Raw genomic sequence first — 16,833 nt, 5'->3', positions numbered from 1 at the left:
AGCCTGTCTGAGAACAAAGCACCACAGTAGCCAGCAGAACCAGCAGAGGGAGAGAGGGGACTCTCAGTGGCATGGAACAATCCACCAACTTCTAACTTACATCAGCCAATACTTTCACTTTTCATTGAAGCCAGTTTGAATTGGATTTCTGGGAACTTAGAACCAAACAATTCTGCTAATACTCCTTATCTCAAAACAAGGGATGAGACTGGTACTTTCTGAGTTTGTTCCCAGACGATCCATTAATTTGGTAAATATTGAGTATCTATAGTAAGTATTCGTAACAAAGACCAATAAAGATTAGTAGGACACATTTCTTGCCTTCAAGTGCCTAATAGTCCAGCAGGGGAGCCAAGGTTCATTCATAAATAGGTGCCCAGAAGGAGAACATAATAGGTGGCCAGAAGGAGGCGCAAACTACACTGTGGAGGTGTTAAGGAGGAAGAGCCCACACTTAACTGCAGAGTAGACATACCTTAGAATTTGGAGCCTGGGTGGGGTGAGGGGGGTGCCGGGTGGCTCAGTCGGTTGGGCTCAGGTCATGATCTCGCGGTTTGTGGGTTTGAGCCCTGCATTGGGCTCTGTGCTGACAGCTAGCTCTTCAGATTCTCTGTCACCCTCTCTCTCTGACCCTCCTCTGCTCATGCTGTCTCTCAAAAATAAATAAAAAACATTAAAAAATTAAAAAAAAGAATTTGTAACCTGGGGAGAAATGAGAAGTCCAGACAATTAGGCCAGCATACTCTAAAATGAAAATGGAAATTTTCTGGACAGAAAAAGAAAGCAAATGGATAGTCTGAGTTATTCAGAACATGTATTTCAAGGCAATTCAATTCAATTCCTTGTGGCAAATCAGATACAATGTGGCCATATTAATGTTATATGAATGTTGTCCCACTTAGGGTAGATTAGGACCATATCTGGGGAACAGTTATATGTTCAACACATTAAAAAGTTTTTGAATGAATGAATGAATGAAGGTTTACCCCTTTCCCTCACTACACAGAAACTCCATGAAGGCAGGAAGCATGTTCATCTCCTAGCTCCTGGCACAGTGTCTGGAATAGAACGGGTACTCAATAAATATTTGTTGAATAATTAATGAATATTATAGAGCCTTTAAGTATGAGGCCAACAGCTTTGTACCTAACTCAACAGACAATGGAGGATCCTCAAAGATTTTTCAGGAAAACCCATTGTCCAGGAAAACCTACTGTGTGCTGTTCACTCTGCACATGTGTGGCGTGAGCAGGGTGGTGTTTTAGAAAAAGAGGTTGTGTAGCAGTGAAGAGGGAAGAGACAGTGGAGTAGAGAGCCAGCTTCATTACTAACTCACACTGAAAGTTATTTGAACCTGATCATGAAAAGAACCTCATGAGAATAGAAAACAGAGGAAGCTATGTAAATAAAATGGCAGGATTCAGTACCAGTCACAGAAAAGAAATCAGGAAGAGCATCTGAGGGATGGTGGGGCAAATTTTATTTTCCAAAGATGGCCACAACATTGCCTTCTTTCCCACCACATAAGAAAATAAAGTCTAATTCCTCTACTCTTAAATGTGAATGGGTTCATCATTTCCTTGCAAATGATGGTGAAAATGGCACATATGACTTCTCAAGGCAAGTCATATAAAGTGACTCAAATTCTATCTTGCTGTCTTGAATAATTTCACCCTTTACAGCTTTGGTCACTATGTAAATAGCCTGACTACCCAGAGGCTATTATATGCTGGAAGGAAGCCCAAACTTGCCCTCATGGAAAGACCACAAAGACCCTAAGAGGAAACCCAGAAAAGGGGAGAAAATGCTTGAACAGACTCATGGGGACAGCCCCTCATTGTTCCAGCACCCCTAAGAGATCCCAGAGAAGAGCCACCCAGCTGAGCTCTTCCTGAATTCCTTACCCACTGAAATCATGAGAAATAATTGATGCATTTGGTTCCAATAATTCTGAGGTTAGGTATACAAATGGATCCTGCAGACATGATAAACAGCTGTCTGCTGGGAATGTGGATCTGGCAAGACTAGGGAAATAGATTAAAGGGTCATTTGAAGAGATAGGAAGCTATGGAAATAGAGGGAGTTATCAAGGGAGAGAATGTGGCCATGACAGAAGAGGGCCTGGAGTTACATTTGGTTGGGTGAGGAAGAAGGTTAGTGTGAATAAAGGGATGTTATTATATACTTACATGACTATTAGTTGGTTCATCTGGTTTTTGTTCGGCTCCCCTGGTTAGAGTATTAGATACATAAGAGCAAGGGTCAGACCTGCTTTCGCTGCATTGATAAGTGCATTAGTCAGGCTTGTTCCAGTAAATACTTCATAATCTCAGTGGCTTTCAGCAGTGGACACTTTTTTACACTCCGTTAACATGCATGTTCTGCTGTAGGTCAGCAGCGGTTCTGTTCAAGGTCACCATCTGCTCCATGTGTCTTCTCATTCCAGGATTCGGTAGAGACAACCACCTCCATCTGGGACATGCTGTTTTCAGGGAGAAAAGGAGAAGCAAGATGTCTGTAGGAACAGGTGATGCCTCCAAAACTTCTGCCTGGATATGGTGTATTTCATCCTTCCTCCTTCCATTGGCCAGAGCCTGACCCATGGCCAAGCCCAAAGTAACCTCCAGAAAACACAGCATGTTGCATGGTGCTAGGTGAGCATGTAACTCTCTATAATTATAGAGATGTGGTAGGAGTGTGTGATTGCCAGCCATAACTTCCATACCACCAAAATCATCTTTGTGCCTAGTATAATCTTTGGCACTTAGGAAGTGCTAAAAAATTTGTTGAATAAATGAACATGATCATAAAAGTAGGAGAAGATCAAAAGACAGGCAGCATTTTGAAACTCAGGGAAAATTTGACCTAAAATTCCAAAAGGAATCTGGGAGCAGAAAAGAGTAGACTTTATGAACCCACTGAGGTCATATGATTGGACCGCACAGTACTTTCTTTCTTTCCATAGGAAATCTCACAGACACACCTGTCTCAGGTGTGGATCCTACAAGCTAATTCATTTGTCCAAAGCTCCGAAACACTTCTACTCTGCATCCTCCCTGAACCCCACCCCTTCCTACTTACTAGTTTCATTTAGATCCCTTAGAAATGAGAGCTATGAATGTGAGATTAGGACACAAATGCTCATTGCCCAGCAAGTTAAAGAACTATGTGATAGGAAGGAAGCCTTTCTCCTCATCTTCCACTTGAAACAAGGTCAAGTCACACTCTCCAAGGGCACAAAAGTGTAGGTGGTTCAGACTGGGGGAGAGAAGGCAGTGGCGGTCAGCCTGTAAACAACAAAACCAATAAGAATGCTGCTGTGTTTTAATTTAGAAATATCCATGCAAGTCACGCTTGTTAGCTTTCTTTATTTTTAATTCAAACTAATGAAAAATTGAAAGGAAATGAGATGTTCCATGAGATTTAGCCAGATACTGAATAGGTCTTGTGGAATCTGACTGCAAAATTAGCTATGGAGAACTTTAGGCAAAAACCACTACTGAGATTAAAACACTGTTTTTCTGTTCCTAAAAGGTGGTGGTGCACACTGTGAAACCCCTGGCGAACCATCGCAAGGGCCACTGTTCTTGCCCAATTCCTGATTACCTAGGAGATGAAAATTTTAAAAACAAGTCTCACTGTAGTATGTGCTATGCTCAGTTGAGGTTTCTTGGCCAAAACAGCAAGAATTAAACGGTGAAGAAAGAAGAAAACTTTTTAAGTGTATTTATTTATTCTGAGAGAGAGAAAAAGAGCAAGTGGGGAAGGGGCAGAGAGAGGGGGAGAGAATCCCAATCAGGATCTCTGTGCTATCAGCACGGAGCCCGACATGGGGCTTGATCTCTTGGAACTGTGAGATCATGACCTGAGCCGAAAGCAAGACTCAGATGCTTAACCAACTGAGCCACCCCGGTGCCCCAGTGAAGTCAGAAAAATTTTAAATTAGATTCTGATGTTATTTGTTTGTGTATGTGGTAGATGTGTATGCATGGGTTTTGAGATATATGGAAATGATGCACAGATACAACAATTTGTGAATTAGAAACCATGAGAAAAGCAATTATTGAATGATTGTAATACCTTTCTTGCAGGGAGCTGAGTATCTCACATGAATTTGTTTATCTTCGAAAGCTGAAGCTATTTCGTGTAATGAACTCTCATGGACTCTTCACACAAGCAGAGGGAAGACATTCGAGCTTACCACATAGTCTCTTATTTCTAGCTGATAGATAGTTTAGTAGAATTCCATGTTAAGGCAGCAAGAGCTTGTCTGTTAAATCCGGTTAGTTTTGTTTTGTCATTTAGATTTCATACATTATTCTGGCTTGCCAGCCTTCTTGACAATTGGGTAGAAGAATGAACACCAATTGTTCCCTGTTGCTAGGAAGCCTTTGAGTGGTAGTGCGCCATACTCTAGCCACACTGTTTCTCTCAGTTCCTGAGCATCTAAGCTATTTCCTGACTCAGGGCCTTTGTAGGACTGTTCTGTCCCTGAGAAGGCCCCAGTGTATTTTTTTCTGCCTTCTTTTCTCGGCTAACTTCTCAGGTTTCAATTTAAATATCCCTGCTACAGAAAAGACTTTCTTGACTCTATAGTCTTCCCACGCTGTCTGTACACCAAGTTCCTCCTCTCTTGTGCTTTCTTAAAGCACCCAGCTCCTCCGTCATTTGTAACTCTCTATGTGCCTATTTGGTTGTGTATTGCTGTCTCCTACCACACTGTAAAGGCAGGGACAGTTTCTGTCTGGTTCCCACTCCTTCCCCAGCATTTAGCAGAGTGCCAGTATATATATATATATATATATATATATATGCTCATAGTTGCTGAATGAATAAGAGTTCTGCTGACAGGAGGTTAATAATATCTAGGAAAGTTTCATTTTAGATATGGAAATACCTTAGAGGTCATGTGAACTGAATCCTTGCTGACATCAGATCCATGTTAATCCATAGCACTTTGGTTATTTTCATTCTCTTCTACAAGTGCGCCACAGCTTAGATATTCTTCTGGAAATTGGCATTTGGTATATTTCCAATTTCTTGCTATAATAAACAATGCAGCTATCAGTATTTCCATATATGTTTCTTTGTGCACTTTTGCAACAATTTCCCTAGAGCCTATGCCTAGAAATGGAACTTACAGGTAATAGGATATGCAAATCCTTATCTTTACAGGATAATAGCACCTATTTTCCAGAGTAGCAGTTCCAGTCATGGCTCACGTTAGCTGGGTCTGAGCGTTCCTGTTGCTCCACTTTCTTGGCAAGGTTTGATTTTGAACAGATTTCTTAACATTTGCTAATCTTGTGGATGCAAAATGGCAGTTTGAATTTTCATGAGTCCAATCTGTTTAGGCCAGAGGTTGCAAACCCGGTTGTTCATGGCTGAGGGAGACCTGCGGTCTGGATGCCATCCATGGATGTGTTTTGATTGACCAAAGGGTATTTTTTGAACCAAAAAATGGAATTAGTTGCCAACATTTGAATATCGGAAGATTTCACTGAGGAATTCCAACTTCTGTTTTTCCCTTGAAGGAGAAAAATGGGAAGACATCCCTCCACAGGGCCCGTATTCACACATGATGACAACCGGCGGCAGTTGAGATTCGGTTGCCTCTGCTTGTCGTGCAGGCGATAAGCTTTGCAATTGGCCACGGTCCTACAGCCAACCGATATCATGTGGTTATCTTCGCTTTCTGGCCCCTGTAGTGTTTTAAATTGTCTGCCCTGTTTTGAACAGAGAAAGGACTTAGAAGTGGGATGATGATGGATGGGTATGGGTCCACTCAGGTTTGACCAGGAATTGCCCTGCACGACAGCACTGGATACATGGCTCCAAATAAAGACTAGAATACTTGCTGAGTTTAGGGCCACGTCTTCCCTAAAACCTCTTTCCATTTATCTCCCTGGGCCATGGGCTACCCCCTTCTCTAACCCCTTCCTCAGATGTGATCTTCTCTGACTGAACTTCCCAAGCCCCTTTGTCTGTACTCCTCTTGAGACACCTATTTATTTTCACTATGTAGTATGGTTATTTGTGTACTTGCCCCCTTCTTCCCTTTCACTGAAAGCCCTGTGAGATTTAGGACCATGTCTTTTTAATGTTTGTTTATTTGTCTACTTTTGGTCCTTCATGGTACTTTGATGTGGTGGCTTGTACAGGCAAGATTTCTTTATTTCAACACACACTTACTAAGTGCTCATATGCAGGCATTATGCTGGGCACTAGGACAAGGAGATGCCGACACTGCCTTTAAGATCTGACAGAATCCTGGAGGAAAGAACCACACTTCTTCCTCCCTCCCTCCCTCACCCCCTCTCTTCCTCCCTTCTTCCTTTCCTTCCTCCAAACAACAAATTATGTTGAATGCTTACTATGGGCCAGATGCTGCACTAAGTGTTGGGAAAAAAAACAGACAAGATCCTTGCCTCATGGAGCTTACAGACTAGTGAGGGCACAGATGCTCACTTGCCTGTAACTCAAAAAGCTGGTCTAGCCTGGGAGTCAGGCAAAAAACAAGGGAAGAATGATTTGGATGAGGAGTAGAGGCTAACCAGATGAGTTTCCACGGGGGACAGCCTCCCCACAAGAACGTGGCCCTCTCAGAGGTCCTCTTTCATCTCTCTCCAGAAGAGGAGAAGAGGAAGCACAGGAAGAAGTGCCTAATGCAGAGCCCCAACTCCTATTCCATGGACAGGAAGTGTCCAGGATGCTACAAAATCACCACCATCTTTAGCCAGGCACAAACACTAGTTTTGTGTTTTGGCTGCTCCATTCTCCTTGGCCAACCTACAGGAGGAAAAGCAAGGCTCACAGAAGGATGCTCCTTCAGACAGAAGGAGCACTAAAAGCACCCTGAATCAAGATGAGTGGGAAACTATCCCAATAAACACACTTTGGATTTAAGGAGAGAGAGAGAGAGAGAGAGAGAGAGAGAGAGAGAGAGAGAGAGAGAGAGAGAGAGAGAGAGAGAGAGAGAGAGAATCTAACCAGATGAAGTGGGGAGGTGGAAAGGAATATTTGTTCCATGTTGATGCAGAAGAGTTAGCTTGTACGAATTAGTTATGGTGAGCAAGAGGCTCTCAGACCAGGGAGCAGAGTCAGTGTGGCTGGAATCTAGAGTGTTGGGCAAAGGAGAGTGGGAGATGAAGCTAGACATGTAGGTAAGGGCCAGATCCCAAGTAGCTATGGGTACGATCAAGTGTTTAGGTTCTAACATAAAGGTACATGCACCTGAGATACTCAGTTGATCAAATTAATGCACAGGTATGTGCATATATAGATGACTATTCTAGAAGCCTACCATCTCACAGAGGAGATAGGATGTTGGATAGACAGGTTGCTGTTGTTATTTAATCAGGAGGGGGCAGAATGGATGATGAACATTTCAGAGACCTAGAAATTCTGCATTAGCTACAATGAGAAGAATCCTGTGAGGTGAGCCTGGAGATTTATTAAAGATGGATGGCTCTGTGCCCTCACACCTGACTGGAAAAGGAATGGCCTTCCCCAGGCTTCCATAGTCCCTGAAAAGAGGAGGATTGTTGCCTGCGGAGGATTAGCTGAAATAGGCCCATAATGAGCCAGCCCTAAGTCATTGACAGCACTTGGCATTTAACTGTAAGGAGCAGGTCTTATTTCCTAAGCCCTTGCCTTGCTAGTGTACCTCAAGGCTTCTCAGGCGAACAATCCTAATAAGTAGATTTTTTTTCCTCCTTCCACTGCGTTGAGGCTGCCTGAAAGCTTCCTACCTCTGAGTTGATATTCTAGGCCATGCTGGTGGCAGAACTTTCTCAGGCACACAATTGAAATTAAAGCATCCTTGGGGAAAGCTCCCTTTTGACCCAATGCTACTCTTTAGACTGGAGGAACTTTTTTTCCTCATGGGGTTTATAATAATTGATTCCTTTAAACCATAGCAAAGTGTAAGATGCTGCCAGCCTGTGGCTGGTTTGTGTTTTTGTTTGTTCTGTTGTTGTTAATTTATCAAGTATTAATAAAAGGAGCCTCTTTTTGCCCTGGGCTTGGTACCACCCACCTCTGTCCTTTTGTTCACTCCATACTTTCACCAGGAATGCCCTCCCTCCTTCCGAAGGCTGTGTCTTCCATAAAGCCTTCCCCAGTAATGCCAGGTCACATGCTGCATCTCCTTCCTGATCTGCTCACAACTCTTACCAATTATTCTGTACCTATTGGTATTTGATTATATTACTTATTCATGCACTTTCTTATATGTATATACCTTGGGTCTTCAACAAGGTTACAACTTGGCAGTAGGCCAATAAATATTTGCTGAATGTATTAATGGCATATAAAACTCAAGGACCAGGACTGCATTATGCCCTTCTTTGCTCACCCCTACTATACTGAGTCAGTTGATAGGATCATAAGAAATATTCAGGAAATATTTTTAAAGTGAATTAAATAACAAAACTTAGACTGGAAGGCAGTATATCACAGAGATTAAGAGCATAGCTCTGGGTTATCAGCTAAGGACTTGAATGAGTTCAATAGTTTCTTCAAGCCTCAATTTCCTTATATGTAAAATGGGGATTGTAGCAGTGTCTACCTAAAAAGGTATCACTGGTGTGGTGCCTAGGTGGCTCAATTTGTTAAGTATCTGGCTCTTCATTTTGGCTCAGGTCATGATCTCATGGTTTGTGGGATCAAACTCTGCATTAGGCTCTGTGTTGATAGTGTGGAACTTGTTTGAGATTCTCTCACTCCCTCTCTGCCCCTTCCCAGCTTATGCTCTCTCTCTCTAAATAAATTAAAAAAAAACACTCAGAAAAGGAGATATCATTGGAAATTGAATACGATAATGCATACACACAAGGCTAACCCAAAGCTAAAATGAGCCTCAGAGTTGGCTGAGAACAATTTAACTGCACAGGAATGTTGAGGGTTTGCCTGGAGCTTTGAGATTGGAAAGGGAAGCAAAGAATTGGACTCTTTGTTGGAGCTTAGAATCAGCCTCAAAATGCAAGGCTTCCAGGGAACATTTCAAGTTGTGACCCCTAAAATAGTGTAGGGACACCAGAAAGTAGAACAAAGCAGAATGGGGCAGATTGGTGGTTCCCAAATTCACACCCCCATACCATGCCAAAGCAGTTATTTCCTTCTCATTCCTTTTCCTTCCTCAGATAGAAACGTTTGATGGCATTTTCATTTACAAGTTTAGTGGTCCTTGTTCAGCTGCACTTGAACCCTTGCCAATCTCCTTTTCTGTGAAGGAGAGCCTTCGCCTCAGGCTGTAATCCTTTGATAGATCATGGTATATTTTAGCCAGAATTCAGTGTCACTGTTCTGCTACTGATTTTTATGACTATCTTTTATTTATGTTAAGTAATATGGGATTTTCCACTAATAGTAATATAAAGTTCCCTTTCACATTTACTTTTAGGGAAAAAAAGAAAGGGATAATTAAAAATTAAGTAAATGTTAGTCTAGGAGATCCATGCTTAAATAAAATAACATGAAGGAATTCTAGACCAGTTCTGCTCTTCAGGGGTTACACAACCTTGGAAATGCACGTCACTTGCTGAGCCTCCTATTTTCTGGCTATAAAGTGAATGGGTTGGACAAGAGATAATCACAGTGGTTCTCCTTGCTTGTATGTTCAAGCCTTTGGTTGGAGGAGGTGTCAGAAAATCCTCCTTGGTGGTGGAGGGCTGATTTGGTTTGGAAGACTTTGCTTTGCAGGGAGGTGGGGAATGGTAAGGCTGAGCAGATGCACCGTGCCAGGGGTGTATTTATTCTCTGGCTATATTTATTCATGTGCACCAGCCCCAATTTGCCATCTTATTTTAGGACTCAAAATGTTCGTTTCAGGCACCCAAACTTGGAATTGGCAAGTAAAATTATACCAACATGTGGCCAATTGAATTTCCTTATTTCCCCAGATTTTCTTTCTTTGTGACCTTGGAAAAAAATAATGCTTTCACCCCTCTTAGAGAAATGGGCCTAGGTGGGTCCTGTTCTCTAGTTTCTAGTATGCCAAGAGCTATCACTTACCAAGCTTTTAGCAGGTACCAGGCACTCTGCAAAACACGTTAAGCATTTCACATTGCTAATCTTGCAACAATTTGAAGAGGGAGATATTGCTATTGTCTCGTTTTACAATGAGGAAACTGGGACCCAGAGAGTTTAACTGACATGCTCAATGTCACATAACTCATAAGAGACAGAAATGGGATTCAAATGCAGGTCTGTTGGGTTCCAAAGCTCATGCTCTGAAACCATTATGTTATACATTGTTAGCATTTTCTATATCAAATTTTTTTAAATCTTAAAATGAGAATCTATGAGTTAAGGATCTAAAATTGAGGTTTCTGTTTTTTAAAGAGAACTAAATGTATTCAAGAAATGTTAAGAGTGGGATACTATCAGGTTATTAAAATCACAAGTGTGTGGACCACATTAATACAGCAAAGTTTTCACGTGAACTACCTCTTATGAAAAACCAGTGCAAAGGGGAATGTATATACTGATCACAGTGCTGTGAAAGCCATCTTGATAAATATTGTCAAGGACTGCACAGAATTTGAAGGATGTGGATAGTTTAGAGTTCAAGGTCTTTTAGGCTTCTTTTTCTTCAAGGTTACCTAACTCCTAAATATATAAATTTATGTAAAGGAGTGAGAAAGTTTTTTTTTTTTTTATGAGTGTAAACCAGGAATAATTTTTAAAGGAGCCTACCTGCAGCTAGGGCCCTGAACTTGCACGTTATTGGCCCACCTGAGGTATCTAGTGAGCAAGTCATTACTGCTTGGGACCAGACTGAATTAAAAAATCTCTTCTGAACTCCTAGTCCTTTATTGTCCTTAATCCACTTTATTGGATCAGAATTTGGAGAGAAGCTTCCTCTTACCAGAACTTCATACATCTTTTGGATGACCCACCTCAAAAGGAATGTACATCTGCACATGCATTGACTTCTTCGCCAATAATTTCAGTGGCCCCGTGAGCCCCTGGGCATACATGAAACATCTTCTGAAGTCCCAGCTTGGATGGTTGGAATAAAATCGAGGCGAACCTGACAGGGTCTGGTTTTACAGCGGGAAAGCAGAAATGTTCATCCTGCTAGTCTCTTACATTGGTGTGGTGTCTTTCACGACTGTTTCATGTTCATGACATCTTCCAGGCTGGACAGAGCAAATGATGCTGTGGTTTTAAGAACACAGATTTGGGAAATGGTTGCCAGGATTAAAATACCAATCTTGTGATTTCTTACCTATGTAAAACTGGGCACACAACTTAATTTTGTGAACCTCTGTCTCTTCTGTAAAGTAAAGTTGATGCTAATGATAAGGGGGAGGAGGACATTGATAGCACTGAGTAGTTGGGAACATTCAGTAATATGATTCATGTAAGCTCTTAGCACAGTGCCTGGCACAGAGAAAATCCTAAGTAAACAACCTTGTTAAGAAAACATAACTAGTGGGGTGCCTGAGTGGCTCAGTCAGTTAGGTGTCCAACTCTTGGTTTCAGCTCAGGTCATGGTCTCATGGTTCATGAGTTTGAGCCCCACATTGGGCTCTGCACTGACCATGTGGAACCTGCTTGGGACTCTCTGTCTCCTCCCTCTCTGCCCCTCCTCGACTTGCTCTCTGTCTCTTTCTCAAAATAAACTTAAAAAAAAGATAATATAATTAGTAATGAGCATGGTTGAGCCTCTATGCCAGATAATTCTTCCAGTTCACCTCTCCTTATGACCTTTTATAAATTTTAAAGCATTCATGCATTTTCTATCTACTGTATGTAATAGTGTAGCTATATATAAATATATTTTTTCCTTTTTTTTCTTTCACATAAACTAAGTAGCTTTTCAGAGAAATTAGTGAAATGGCTCAAGAAGTATTCCTGTCAATAAATCTTAATAGTAAGATAATAATAAAGGTTTGTTCTTAAGACATACTTGTAAAATTTTGTCATTTACATCAAGGACTTCACCAGCTAAAGCTTGCTAGTAATTTATGTGAAACTTTAATTAAGGCCAATCTCTGCAGCTACCCCCTAGTGCTCTCCAAGGGCCTCTTCCCCTGACACTGTCCCCCAGGGGCCCTGCAGTATAGCTTTCCCACCCCTGTCTTTCAGATCTCAGCTCAAAAGTTACTTCCTCCTCTTCCCTAATCCCTACCCTGACCCTTGTCCACTCCCAGCTAACTAGCAGTTTCTCTGTTGTAAATTCTCCTTTATTGTGCTTACTTCCATCTTTAATTAAACTGAGTGATTATTTGACTCATAATCTCTTTTCTCCAACAGACTATAATGAACAGGAAAGTGGGGCCCATATACTGTGCACTCATTCTCATGCCTAACTTTTGGTTGAATAAACACAGTTTTGTTTTGGGCACTGACCCTGTTTCCAGCCCTAAGACAACAGATGCCGTATCTTCCATTCTCACAGCAAAATTTCAGGCAGGGAGCATTTTATTCATCTTACATCCCAAGAAAACAGAGGGTTAGAGGGTATGAGTAGCTTGCTTCAGATTATAGGAGAGGTAAATGGCAGAGGCCGCACCTCTTTCTGTGATTTCTGGAGGTGCAGGGAACGTCAGCAGTGAAAGACAGGAGTCTGCAAACCTCTGGAGGGCTGGAAGCGGGATTCTTAGAGTTCTCCAACCCTCCAGAGAATGTCTAGTCAATTAGAAGAACATCATCAAAAACCAAGTCCCCCTGACTAATGAGGTGCTCCAAATTAAGATGTCACTTATAATCTCTTTCCTCCTATCCTATCTGGCTCAAAATCCCAAGGTAAAGGAATCATTTTCATTTTTTGAAGGGAAATCTAAACCCTTGAACATTAAAAAAAACAACTTGTCATCAGAGAGAGTTAAAACAGGTTTTGGTATTAACTTCTTAATGATTTTTGAAATATGCAGATCTTGTTGGAGCAGATGTGCCACAAATGGGTGGTATCCAATGTCCTGTTAAAATCTGGGATGCCTCAGAGACTATAAAAATAAAATTCTAAACACAATTTCATTCTGGCAAAGGCTGGATAACCATTCTGGATTGGACCAAAATATCTAATTGGCTTGGACACAGAGGATCAATGGCATTCTCCAGTTGGTGAACTTCTTCTATGGAGATTAAATGGAATCATGAGATTGTAATTAGTTGTAATTATAGCAATAGTTTATTCTGTTTTTTATCTTTGCTGAGGCACTCGCCTGTGATGGCTTTGGCATAACTTGTTCCTGAGCCTGGGAAGAGCTCTGAAAAGGAAGTTTTTCCATTCAACTTTCCCCAAGCCCTACTAACGCTTTAGGACAAAAATGAATTGCTTTTACAGTTGTTCATCTGAAAGCCTTTTAATTTCTTCTTCCTTAAACTGAAGCACCAGGTTGGAGAAGCACCAAGGCCACCTGCAAGAAGCAAACCAACTTCATCACTGAGGGACACAATGCCAAGGATGGGAACACCAATAATGACAAATGACACTGGATAGAGGATCATTCCCTCAGAAAGGACAGGAATAAGAAGCTGCTGCATACACACCCCAGGCTCTGTGTACAACTTCTCTTTTGCTCTTTTCCAGCTGTAGAGTGTTGAGGTAAATTACTCTCAGGATGTCTGGAGGACATCTCCTATGAGATGCTGGTTTTGCTCTTTCATCTCCTATCTGTTCGCTGACTTCCATACTTTTCTTCCACTCAGTAAGAGAATTCTTTGTTGAAAATATTCATCACATCAGTCCTTATGTGAGTCCATTCTTTAAAGAAGTGTACAATAATATAAGCCAGGCCCATGTATGGAAAATTCTAGAAATTTCTTACCCTGTGGCAAAAGGACACTCTTTGTCTGATTCTAGGCCCTACTGAGGTCTGGAAACGCAGCAGACAGGGTCAGAGTGCATTTATAGCTTATCTTGGAGTCCTCTAGAAAGACGATCTGCCTTGTGAGATTATTATTCCTCAGAAGTAATAAGAATAATGAGCTACAATTATATAGTCATTACTGTGTGCCAGCCAGTCAATCACTAGATCCTTGTTGCATGCACACTAAGTGGCCAGCACTTTTTGAACCACTGTGAATAAAGCAAGGAGAATGTTGCATACCCAGCCTTACCTTTGTGCTTACATTGCATTGGGAAGCTGCAGGTTTGAACTCCCATATTTGAAGTTCTTTGTCTTGGAAAAGGAATTAGACTTGCTCAGTCCTTTTGGGAATCAGAGTTAGGGAAGAGGGAGTGGAAATTACAGGGAGGTGCCAAGGGTTGGGCTGGTGGTTCCCAAATGTGGTCCTGGACCAGCAGCAACAGCAGCAGCAGCTGAGAACTTGTCCTAGGTGCTAGTTCTCAGGTCCTACCACATACCTACTGAGGCAGAAATTCTGGCGGTGGGGCCCACAAGCTGTGTTTCATCAACCCACCACTGATTATGATGTTCACTAGAGTTCCAGAACCATTGGATTGGATATAAGGAAGAATGCTCTTCCCAGTGGAGTTTTCCATCAGCACAGGGAGCTGTCTCACTGCTGGCAGGAGAGAGTTCCCCACCACTGGGTGTATGCAAACAAGAGACTTACAGAAGAAATGGAGGGGTTGAACTTCAGCATTTCCCCAAGGTTATTTAACAATGAAATAATTTTATAATGATGAAATCTGACACAACACCCATGGGAGTTTGTAAAATATAATGCATTAAGTTGATCTCACAAAATGCTCCTCAAGGTAATAATTGCCATATAAAAAAATAATTTACCAATGAATTGCCAAAAGTTTTTGATACTTTATAATGTACAAACATGTTAGGCCAATAAGATAATTTTATTCATTAAAAATTTTTTAAGTTTATTTTTGAGAGGTGGGGGGGTGGAGAGATGAGAATAGAAACTCCAAAGCAGGCTCTATGCTGACAGCCGAGAGACCAATGAGGGGCTTGAACTCACTAACTGAAAGATCATGACCTGAGCCAAAATCAGATGCTCAACTGACTGACTCACCCAGGTGCCTCTTAGTAATGTATTAATGTGAATGTTGCTAACACAGACCTCCCGCCCTCCTGAATACCTAGTACTTATCAAGGATGGGAAAGTCATATACACTGCTTCCTTCCAATCCTGGGGAATGCGCGCTAGAAGAAACTGGAAAGTAGCCAAAATTATATTGAAATCTCTCATCCTTTTCCATGACTTTTCCAACTCCCCATCACTTCCGTCTTCTCTTCTTGTCCTGGTAAAACTCCACCTTTGTTTCCAAACCCCATAGGACCCAGTGTCTTCATTTCCCGCCTCCTACCCCAGCCTTCTTGATCTTTCCCTCTGTTCATGCTCCTGGGAGGTCATGTTCAAGCCTTCCTAGATCATCAGTCTTGATCAGTCCTGTACTGCTCCCTCCAAGTACAGTGCTTCTGTCTGCTCATGAATCTGTGCGGAGGGTATAGCATTTGTTAATGAGTTATTGGTTCATCTCTTGGGGAATCTGTTTGATTTTTAACTAGAGCCTTCTAGAGACAATGCCTGCTAGGGGGAGAGTTTTAGAAAGTCGGCCTGGAGGCAGGCTGGGGTGGGGCATGACAGGAGAGAATTTCTCAAGGTCGGTTCCCGGAATAATTTCCTGCCTCAGAACTATCCAGTGTCCTGTTAAAAGCCCACTCCTTCCTCTCACCGGGGTACACTGAATCACACCTCTGCAAATGTGACCCCGATCTGCCTTTTTAACAGTGTTCCAGAGGAATTGTGTGCTCACTCGTGTTTGGAAACCACGGGTGCCCAGTCTCCCCCACAGCTCCTACAGAATCATCCTTCTAAGCTCAGTCAAGTCCAAACTTGACCTATCTAGCATTTTCCAGAGAGATTCTTCTCTGGAGTTCTGACTGCCTCAGGAGCTGACATTGAAGGTGAGTTATAAGCAGTGAGCTGGCCTGAATTTAATGTGGGCTGAGGGAGAGAGGGGATGTGCTTGCTATACCCCTGTTACTCCAGCAAAGTCTCATTCAGCTACCTCCTTGGGGGTATACATCTAGTTGCTTTTCTCCAAGTGGGTCTGGGGATGGGTGGGGATGATAGGGTGAAGACAGGGAGACACAGACACGTCATTCTGCTTTTCTCATAACTACTCTATGTGAATAGATAGCTGTTTATGGTCACTTATTCTCCCCCTTGATATTTTGGCCTCATTTAGACTGGGGACTAATACAATCAAGAGGCAGCCCTCTGGGTTCCTTTGCAATACTCTAAAAATAAACAAAGCCCAAAGGATCCATTCCTTCTTCCCATTAATTTGAAGGAAGGCAGATGGTGCTCAATAACCTGGTTTGAATTGCCAGTAAAGCTCGTCATCTTTTTGCTAAGCACTTGCCGTTAAGTTTTAATGAGAAAGTTACTCTGACTGAGCCCGTGAGGCAGGAAAGCAAGAAAGGTAGTGAGTCTGTCTCCACACAACCTCCCTGAGAAGGAGGGTGTTTTGGGGGATGAGAATGACTGGGGAGAACTCTGAACTGTTGAGACTGAGGGGAAGTGTGGCAGATGGGGACAAACTGGAAGGAAAGAAACGTTCTCCAAGAAATTTGAGGACATGCAAGTTGTACGCTTGAGGGCCCACCTGCGTCTCCCTTGTCACTCCTTTCTTTATGTGCTTCATCAAGTCCATAAATGCAGGCTGCATGAGCAATGCAAACCCTTGATTGGCAGGAAGTATAACAGCAGGAAAGAGCTCCCACCAGTGCTGCAAAGATAGGGGTGCCTGAGGGGCTCAGTCAGTTAAGCATCAGACTTTGGCTCAGGTCGGTGAGTTTGAGCCCCGCATCCAGCTCTCTGCCATCAGGGCAGAGCGGGCTTCGGATCTTCTGTCTTCCTATTTCTCTGCCCCTCCCCTGTCCTACATAC

General features: G+C 42.3%; 1 protein-coding gene and 1 long non-coding RNA gene across 3 annotated transcripts; one reads left to right on the top strand and one right to left on the bottom strand.

Moving 5' to 3' along the window:
- The first annotated feature begins 6,557 nt into the window (after nucleotides 1-6,557).
- On the top strand, nucleotides 6,558-6,848 carry LOC115293503 (40S ribosomal protein S27-like). Its single transcript, XM_029941252.1, has one exon. It carries the CDS (start codon nucleotides 6,558-6,560, stop codon nucleotides 6,846-6,848), a length of 291 nt encoding a protein of 96 aa, XP_029797112.1.
- A 6,270-nt stretch (nucleotides 6,849-13,118) lies between these two features.
- On the bottom strand, nucleotides 13,119-14,298 carry LOC115293303. Of its 2 annotated transcripts, XR_003909482.1 has the most exons (3): nucleotides 14,074-14,298; nucleotides 13,504-13,717; nucleotides 13,119-13,370 (listed from the first exon to the last, which is right to left on the bottom strand). It is a non-coding gene; the product is annotated as an uncharacterized LOC115293303 (long non-coding RNA). The 2 variants fall into 2 exon arrangements; XR_003909481.1 differs by lacking the exon at nucleotides 13,504-13,717.
- Between the last annotated feature and the right edge of the window lie 2,535 nt (nucleotides 14,299-16,833).

The sequence above is a fragment of the Suricata suricatta genome, chromosome 6, assembly GCF_006229205.1.
Source record: "Suricata suricatta isolate VVHF042 chromosome 6, meerkat_22Aug2017_6uvM2_HiC, whole genome shotgun sequence".
Lineage (NCBI taxonomy): Eukaryota > Metazoa > Chordata > Mammalia > Carnivora > Herpestidae > Suricata > Suricata suricatta.
The sequence above is the reverse complement of the archived record's forward strand: the minus strand, read 5'-3'. Positions and strand labels throughout refer to the sequence as shown.